This window comes from Coffea arabica, chromosome 4e (genome assembly GCF_036785885.1).
Source record: "Coffea arabica cultivar ET-39 chromosome 4e, Coffea Arabica ET-39 HiFi, whole genome shotgun sequence".
NCBI classification, from domain to species: domain Eukaryota; kingdom Viridiplantae; phylum Streptophyta; class Magnoliopsida; order Gentianales; family Rubiaceae; genus Coffea; species Coffea arabica.
The window spans coordinates 8,541,194-8,550,123 of record NC_092317.1 but is presented as its reverse complement, the minus strand read 5'-3'; the positions used below and the strand labels follow the sequence as shown (position 1 = coordinate 8,550,123).

The 8,930-nt window shown below is 40.7% G+C and overlaps 2 protein-coding genes across 2 annotated transcripts; both read left to right on the top strand.

Annotated features, from left to right (window-relative positions):
• The first annotated feature begins 5,057 nt into the window (after positions 1-5,057).
• LOC140005442 (uncharacterized) lies at positions 5,058-7,343 on the top strand. Its single transcript, XM_072046431.1, has one exon. The coding sequence runs from the start codon at positions 5,058-5,060 to the stop codon at positions 7,341-7,343; it is 2,286 nt and encodes a 761-aa protein (XP_071902532.1).
• Positions 7,344-7,385: 42 nt separating this feature from the next.
• LOC140005441 (uncharacterized) lies at positions 7,386-8,504 on the top strand. Its single transcript, XM_072046430.1, has 2 exons — positions 7,386-7,693; positions 7,796-8,504. Exons 1-2 carry the CDS (start codon positions 7,386-7,388, stop codon positions 8,502-8,504), a joined length of 1,017 nt encoding a protein of 338 aa, XP_071902531.1.
• The last annotated feature ends 426 nt before the right edge of the window (positions 8,505-8,930 follow it).

Here is an 8,930-nt window from a genome sequence, read left to right as displayed (position 1 = left end):
GATCCTGATTCTGGTGGCATTTTCATAGATGGCTTTGATTTGAAGGAATTAAGACTAGAACATTTAAGAAAGAAGATTGGACTTGTCAGCCAGGAACCAGTACTTTTTACTCTGTCCATCAAGGACAACATTACATTTGGAAGGGACGATGTGACAGAAGAAGAAATAAGAGCTGCCATAGCACTTGCCAATGCTGAAAAGTTTCTCAAAGAGTTGCCTCAGGTTGGTTTTACTCTAACATTAGAACCTTCTTACAGCTTAAAAATAATAGAACTTCTCTCCTTGACTCCAGCGTAAAGTTTGTGCAAACTAAAAAGCATGGTTTTCTTTCTCAATTCTAACTTGTAAGACATTTCTGCATTTGATTGATTTTCAATGATAAGAATACAATGCTTATGCTAACACCGCTTTTCATCTCATTTTGTTGGTTAAGAAAGGATTAAGCATGCATGATCTAATTCCCTATATGTCTAGTCAACCAAATATATTGATGTCTTAGTAGATGTTGAAACTACCACATCAAGAATCCATGTTTTATCTATTCACAAGCCTAAATTTGCAGGGACTTGACACAATGGTTGGTGAAAATGGAGTTCAGCTTTCAGGAGGACAGAAACAAAGAATCGCCATAGCTCGAGCTATTCTGAAGAACCCGCGCATAATCCTCCTGGATGAAGCGACTAGTGCATTGGATTTAGAGTCACAACAGATAGTCGTGGATTCATTAAACAAGATTGCTGTTGGCAGAACAACCTTGCTTATAACTCATCGCATGAGTACCGTAGCAAATGCAAATAAGATATTTGTTCTTGAACGTGGGTCCATTGTTGAAGAAGGTAAGTCTTAGAGGACAGCTGAATAGATAAGCTTTAGGTAGTAGATAAAATGTGGTTGACTAAATGTAGTTGAAAATTTTTCACTAAAATATGGCAAGAAACTAAGAAAATTGGTGATTTTTCGTTCACGTCATTGCGTTTTATACCAGCTCAATATGTTTTGCTTATTGGTTTGTGCCTTAGGTACATACTCCGAACTTATGGATCAAAATGGTCCATTTTGTCAACTGATTCAGATGCAGAATATCAGAGAAGAATCCAATAAAGAAAACTCAATTGGTCCTTTCTCTATGAGCGAAAGGGCATCTTTGAGAAAATCTTCGGGAGATGTTTTTCCATCATCGGAAATATCATACCCATCAAAGAAGACCATTATTAAGTTTTGGAGATTTGTAAGATTGAAACAGGTTTTTTTTCTATTTCTTGGTCTCGTTGCAACTATAACCAAGGCCTTGATACCTATAATTTTTGGTGTTATTATTGCCTACGTGATTGGAGCATTCAATCTGGAAGCTGGAAGGCTTCAAAAGGAAATCAAATTTTGGTGCATAATCATTGCAGTAGTTGCTCTAATATCACCGGTGGCAGCAGTTAGTCAGAAATATATCCTAATTCAGGCTAGTTGTTGGTTATTGAGGGTAGTAAATCCCCTATGTTTCAACAAGATTGTGCACATGGAAGTTGATTGGTTTGATCATGTGGATAACTCAAGTGGAGCACTTAGCTCTAGATTGTCCACAATTGCGGAAACACTAACCAAATTTATTAGGGACGCAGCTCCACAGGTTGTTCAGCATGCAGTTACAGTAATTGCTGGTCTTGTTGTGGTTTTATCTGGATCGTGGCAGCTAGCTGTTCTTAGCTTAGCATTTATACCTCTTGTTTATTTATTTAAAGAATGTATATAAACCGGGAAGGGGGTGCCAAAGTATGGTCGTCCTCCATGTCTTGCTCACGTGCGGGTTGTCAAAGTGGACTGAGCTGGAAATCTTTTTTTTTTTTTTGTGTTCTTCTTTCTTCTTTCTTTTGTCCTCTTTCTTGGAAGAACCCAACGTCTTTGTTTTTGTCCTTTTTCTTTGTTCTGAAAGTTGCCGTCGTCCTCCATCAAATGTCTTTTTTGTCCTTGGAACCCAACGCTAATTATACCATCTTTGCTAAGCAGCGTATTTTTTATATTGAGCTGCTTTCAATTGGAAATTTTTTTTTTCTTCTTACTTTTTAAAATTTAAACAGAACTCAACGTCTATTTTCTTTTTCTTTTTCTTTTTGTTCTGTCTTTTGTCCTTGGAACCCAACACTAATTATAGCATCTTTGCTATGTAGCGTGCTTTTTTATATTGAGCTGTTCAAATTGGGATGGTAATGATTACCTTTCTATTAAAAGCGGATAATAGGACCTTAGAACCGTAGCATATCGCTGTCAAACAATAATAAATAACTTTCGCGCATGCAGGACGGCTATACATTATTATAGCAACTTTGCTAAGCATCGTGCTTTTTATTGAGCTGTTAAAATTGAAAAAATGATCATTAACTTCCTATTCAAACACACTTCTTACTGGTTTCTCGGATTTGAAACACACGCTCGCTGTTTACGCCTTTTCATGGACCTTTTCGGCCCGACTTTTTATAAACGGGGGTGGAGAGTAGCTTTTTTAGTACTTGTACATGCAAACGTCTGGCCCTGTGTTCCTCTTCTCCGTTTTATTGTGCACCAGTTCCTCGGCCTTCGCTGGTTCTGTTGCATCTTTTGCGCTCTTACTATCGCCATTAATATACTCCTTGCTTCTGCTAGCTGGAAGAGGTCCTCGTTTTTTTTCTGCTTTACGCTTCTTTTTTAAAAATGTTTCTTTCTTCCTACCTATCCAGTTTCTACGCTTACTCAGTATGTGCTTCTATCAATCTGCGCTTAGCCTCGTTATGTTGTGTGCGTTGGCTTTGTTAGCTCCGTACTTGTTTTTCCATGCTGTTTAGTTCCAGAACTGCATACGTCAACTGGCACGTCATCTATTCGATTTTTTTAGCAATAACTTCGTTCCGTACTTCCATTTTATCGTTTGATAAAAAAAAAAAAAAAATAGTACCGTGCTTGCTTTTCCGTGCTGGTTTTTAAAAGCTGCTGCTATTCCTCTTATCTGCATGTGTTTGGTTTTGTTTACTTATTTTTTCCTCATTGCATGTGTCCTTGTTCGTCGAACTATTTTTTTTTTCCTTTATGCATGAACTGCTACTGTTTATCTCAGTGCATGTGTCATTTACGTTCGCTCCGTTTCTTCTGTTTCTTGCATGCAGGTTGTGCGTTCCAACTCCTACGGTTATAGATACTCTCTGCTCTTCCACTGTGTGAACTTTGCTGCTTAGTCTTCGTCATCATCCAGACTTTTTGTTGCTGGTTAGCCTTCATGCTCATTCCATCTTTTGTAGCATTTTTTACCCACTTCTGTTTTCCCTTTCCCAGTTTTCCTGCTTTCTTCTTCTGCCATTTCCTGTTTCTTTCTTGTTGCTATTATTTTTATCGAGTCGATTGCATGGCTTGTCTGCTACGGCCGTTGTGTGGCTTCAAAGTAAAACATGTAGTCCCTGCCCTGCCGGTGTTCTACTGTTTTATGGCTGCTAGATGCCTTCTGTCTGGGAGTGCATGAATTCTTTACTTCAGTGGTGCCAGCTTAATGGATAGAAATGCCAAGCGTCGCAAGCGCTATGCCGAAATGCCACAAGAAAAGAAGGAAGATCTCTTGCGGCGCCGCAGGGAAGCTAATGCTGCACGCAAAAAGAATGTAACCCTTCCTCCTCCTGTTCCTGGATCTGGAACTCGCCTCTTAAAGAGAAGGCGCGCAACTGGTGTTCAGCAAACAACTTCTATTGCCGTAGGAACAGTCGTCTGTTCTGATGCTTCGGCCAGCCAGTATCCAGCTCCTGGACAACGTGACTTTGTCGAGCAGGACAGAGTTGCTATACATGCTCATGGACTACCATCTTTAGCCGATTCTATATCAAGTACGCCAAACGCTTCTGAAATAGCTATTCCGTCTCTCTCTGGAATGCCTGCTGTTCCAACGCAAACTGCTAATACAAGTATGTCTGCTGCCATTTACGTTATGGCTCCTTTGCCCTTGTCAAGTTCCTCACTGTCGGTTGTGCTCTAATTACTCTTTTGTAGCTTGCTCCTTTTTACTTTCTTGTCCTTTGTTTCTGCTATCGCTAATTTTCGGAGCTTCACTTTTCTACAAGGTAAACGTAAAAGGGTTACCAAAAGAAGTGTTCCTAGGCTGGACAAGATTGTAGAAAAAGTTTTGGCCCTGCCTTATGCTCCGCCCTGTCAGTATTGTGGTGCTCAGCGATTCCATATGGAGCCTCCTAACTTCTGCTGTTCCGGAGGAGGAGTCAGCCTTGTAAGCTCGTCGATGCCTTATGACCTTCGCCGATTGTTTACTGGCGAGGATGAGGAGTGTGACCACTTTAGGAGAAATGCTCGCACTTACAACAATAACGTTGCTTTTACATCATTGGGTGCAAAGTATGATAAGGAATTAACTAAGAACAAAAATGGCCTTTATACATTTCGCGTCCAGGGCCAGGTCTATCATTTCCTCGAAGGATTACAGGCGCGCGATGCTAAGGCTTCTGGTATTCAGTTGTACTTCTTTGATACCGATGAAGAGCTTGCCAGAAGAGTTGATGGATCTTCTAAGTTAAGAGAAACTACTCTCAGGCTGCTTCTGCGTATCCTTGCAGACAACCCTTATGCCAAGTTCTTTAAAGATCTACGCAGCGTGCCGAATCTTGATGATCACAGGATTGTTCTCAACTGCAATGTGTCCCTGGATCAGCGTGTATATAATCTCCCAACCGCTTCACAGGTTGCAGCGATATGGACTGGGGATGGTGATGAATCCACAAATGCTTCCGCTCATATTCAGGTCTATAGTCACTCAGATACAAGCCATAAGATCAAGCATTTTTACTCTTGCTATGACTCTCTGCAGTATCCTTTGTTGTTTCCTCGCGGGGAATGTGGATGGCATCCTGGTATCCAGCGGGTTCAAGAGCACAGCAAAAAACGCAGCTCGCGTACGTGTGAAGACCAAACCATTGTTGACCCGGCATCTCTTGCCAATGCTTCGCAGTTGATTGACTCAGAAGAAAGAGGCAGGTTTTCTCCTATTTAGCTGCTTATCTTTTGTGCTTCTCGTTACTAATGCCTCATATCGTATCTTTTACATGCTTTTAGCTGCTGAACGTGGCAAGCGGCAGAAAAGCAATGTCACTGCAAGGGAATACTACTGCTATAAACTACAGATGCGGCCGAATGATGATAGCATGCTGTTGCATGCACTGAGACTGCTGCAACAGTACTCTGTTGATGTCTATGTCAAGATAGAAACATCAAGACTTGCTTTCCACAGAAAGAAACAAAATGAAATCCGAACAGAGGCATTAAAAGGTATAATGGATAGTGTTTCAGCTGGTGAAACATCAGGTTCCAGAGTTGGCCGGAGAATTCTTTTGCCTGCCTCTTTTATTGGTGGTCCACGAGATATGAGACGTCGGTACCTCGATGCAATGTCTTTGGTACAGAGATATGGTAAGCCTGACATCTTTTTAACCATGACATGCAATCCAATGTGGAGAGAAATTCAGGACAATCTGATGTATAAAGAAAAGGCGCATGATCGACCCGATTTACTTTCCCGAGTATTCAGAGCAAAGTTTGAGTTGCTAAAAGCTGAAATCTTGAACAAAAAAATTTTTGGGGACGTTGCGGCTTGTGTTTATGTCATCGAATTTCAAAAACGGGGTTATCCACATGCTCATATGCTGCTGATTTTAAAGCACAGATTTAAGCCACTCAATCCTGAGGCTTATGATAGGATCGTATGTGCTGAATTGCCAGACTCCACTAAATTTCCTCACTTGCATTCCCTTGTGGTCAAACATATGATCCACGGCCCTTGTGGAAAAATGAATGCTCACAACCCTTGTATGAGAGATGGTCTGTGCAGAAATCATTATCCGAAAGAATTCTGCCAACAAACGTCGCATGCTGAAGATTGTTATCCTTCTTATCGTCGACGAAATGATGGCAAAAGGGTTAAAGTGAGGCGTTATGATTTGGATAATAGATGGGTTGTACCCTATAATCCATATCTTCTTGCTTTATTTGACTGTCACATGAATGTCGAGATCTGCTCTACAATCAAATTAGTTAAGTATCTCTACAAATATATATTCAAAGGGCATGATCTTGTTAACTTTCACATTATAGCTCAGAATACCTCTGATGATGTTGATGAGATTCGAGAATTCCAGCAGGGTAGATGGGTTTCACCTCCAGAGGCTTTGTGGCGTATCTATGGCTTCCGCTTAAATGAAATGACTCCTGCTGTTTACACTCTTCAGGTGCACCTTCCTGATGAGCAGTACGTCTCTTTTGATAGAAATGCTGATCTTTTAAACCTTTTGAGCCAAATAGATTTGTCAAAGACTATGTTAACAGAATTTTTTGAAATGAACAAGACTAATAAAAAGGCTCAGGACTTAAAGTGCCTATATCGAGATTTTCCTCAGTATTTTGTCTGGGCGCCAGCAAAGAGAGCATGGTCCGAGAGGAGCAGAAGAAAAGTTATTGGCAGATTGGTTACCGTTAGCCCGAGTGAAGGTGATAGATATTATCTACGATTGCTGTTATCACATGTTCGTTGTCCTACGTCTTTTGATGATTTATTAGCTGTTGATGGCCAAACGATGAGCTCATTTAGAGAGGCGGCGTTAAAGCTTGGGTTGTTAAATTCTGATTCGTACATAGAGGATACACTTGAAGAAGCCGCTGGCTTTCAAATGCCTTCGTCCCTCAGGTTTCTCTTTGCCACTCTTTTGTTGTGTTGTTCTCCAGCCAATCCACGCTTTCTTTGGGAAAAATTTGAAGCTGAGATGTCCAGAGATTTTCTGCGATCTCATCCCTCTCATGAATATTGTTCTGATGAAATCAGAAGAAAAGTATTGCTGGATATTAATAAGACTCTTGAGCAGATGGGCCGACACATTACTGATTATCATTTACATTCAGATTGTTTTAGCCTTAAATGTCAAGACCGCGTAACCAAAGAGGTTGACAATGAAAGGAATATCGAAGTTACGCCAGAAGATTTACTTATATCTTCGAAGTTGAATGCAGAGCAGAGGTATGCATATGATTTGATCCTCCAGTCAGTTTACTCTTCAGAGGGGAAGGCATACTTTGTCGATGGCCCCGGAGGGACCGGTAAAACATTCTTGTATCGTTCTCTCCTCGCTACCTTGAGATCACAGGGATATATTGCAATTGCTGTTGCAACTTCCGGTGTTGCAGCTTCCATTCTACCTGGTGGGAGAACGGCACATTCCAGGTTCAAAATTCCACTGGACTGTTCAAGACACAGGACTTGCCAGCTAAGTAAGCAGTCGAGCACTGGCAAGCTAATTGCTGAATGTAAACTGGTTCTTTGGGACGAAGCTTCAATGGCATGAAAAGAGACCATCGAAGCTTTTGATGAATTGCTCAGAGATATAATGGAATCCAATGAGCCTTTCGGAGGTAAAGTCGTTGTATTTGGTGGTGATTATCGACAAACTTTGCCTGTTATTCAAGGAGCCACCAGAGACCAGTTAGTTGGCTCCAGTCTTGTTAGTTCGGCACTATGGTCTAAAATGCTACGGTTGAGATTGACGGAAAACATGCGCGCTCTCTCGGACCCTTCTTTCTCTCAATTCTTATTGAGAGTTGGTGAAGGATTGGAGCTTATGGATGAGGACAACCAGATATGTCTTCCAAGCAATATCGTGGTTCCATTTGTTAACGCAGAAACGTCTCTCAACAGGTTACTTCTGTTTTACATTATCCTGCTTCTTATATTTTTTTTCCATGTTGGTGGTCTAGCAGCTTGTTTGGTCATATTGTTCAAATGATCTTTCTCTGTCAGGTTGCTACACTGTGTTTTTCCAGATTTGAACGCCTGCTGGAATGATCCTTACAAATTGATCAATAGATGTATTTTGACCCCCAAAAATGCTTCTGTTGACGATCTCAATGGGGTGCTGATCAACAGATTCCCTGGACACCTTCATGTTTACACTAGCTCAGATAGGACTTTGGATCAGCGACATCAGAGTGATTACGAAGATTTTTTAAATTCTCAGAATCCAAAGGGCTTGCCTCCACATAAGCTTCTGCTAAAGGAGAACTGTCCGCTGATTCTACTCAGAAATTTAAATCCGCTTGAAGGGCTGTGTAATGGTACGAGACTTATTTGTCGGCAGCTGCTACGACACACTATTTGCGCCGAAATTGCCTTTGGTCAGCACAGAGGAAAAACAATTTTCATACCAAAGATCCCATTGCAGACATCAGATACTGAAAAAAATGGTATCCCTTTCATAAGAACACAGTTTCCAGTTCGTCTGTGTTTTGCAATGACCATCAACAAAGCTCAGGGTCAAACCTTAGACTATGTTGGTATCTACTTACGAGAACCAGTCTTTTCGCATGGCCAGTTATACGTTGCCCTGTCAAGAGCCAAGTCTGCTGCTGCAGTGAAAGTTCTAATACTGCCTGGAACTTTTGATGACGTGAAACTGGATTGCAAGACAAGAAATGTTGTCTTTACTGAAATTTTAGAATTGTCTGGCTGATTGTGCATGCTTCAATGAACTTTCTTTGATAATTAATTTAAGCTTAGTTTGTTTCCGTCTATTTATACCTTTACTCTTTTATTAATGTTTATCCTTACTTTTTCCTTTGCTATCCATTCTAAGATGGATAATGTCGTACCTATCAAAGATGTTCCATTTGGAATGCATAAATGGACATCAAAGATTGTTGTCCAAGAGAAGCAGCAGGTGACTTCAGCAAGAAACACGCCAACAAAGAAACAAAAATTTATTTTCATTGATTCACAGGTAGTAATCGTGTTTTCCTTTATCGGCACATGTGGCCTCTTCGCTTATTTGTTTAACTGTGCCATTGACACAAATACCATTTATGTGTTTCTTTTGAAGGGATCAAAAGTTGAAGGGATTATATTTAACACAGATATTCCTGTCATGAGCCCAAGGATT

Bases quoted from the DNA above. Each gene is read 5' to 3' on its own strand.
- LOC140005441 (XM_072046430.1), top strand. From the start codon at position 7,386: ATGGAATCCAATGAGCCTTTCGGAGGTAAAGTCGTTGTATTTGGTGGT. The intron at 7,694-7,795 runs GTTACTTCTGTT...TTTCTCTGTCAG, and splicing joins GCAGAAACGTCTCTCAACAG to GTTGCTACACTGTGTTTTTC.
- LOC140005442 (XM_072046431.1), top strand. From the start codon at position 5,058: ATGCTTTTAGCTGCTGAACGTGGCAAGCGGCAGAAAAGCAATGTCACT.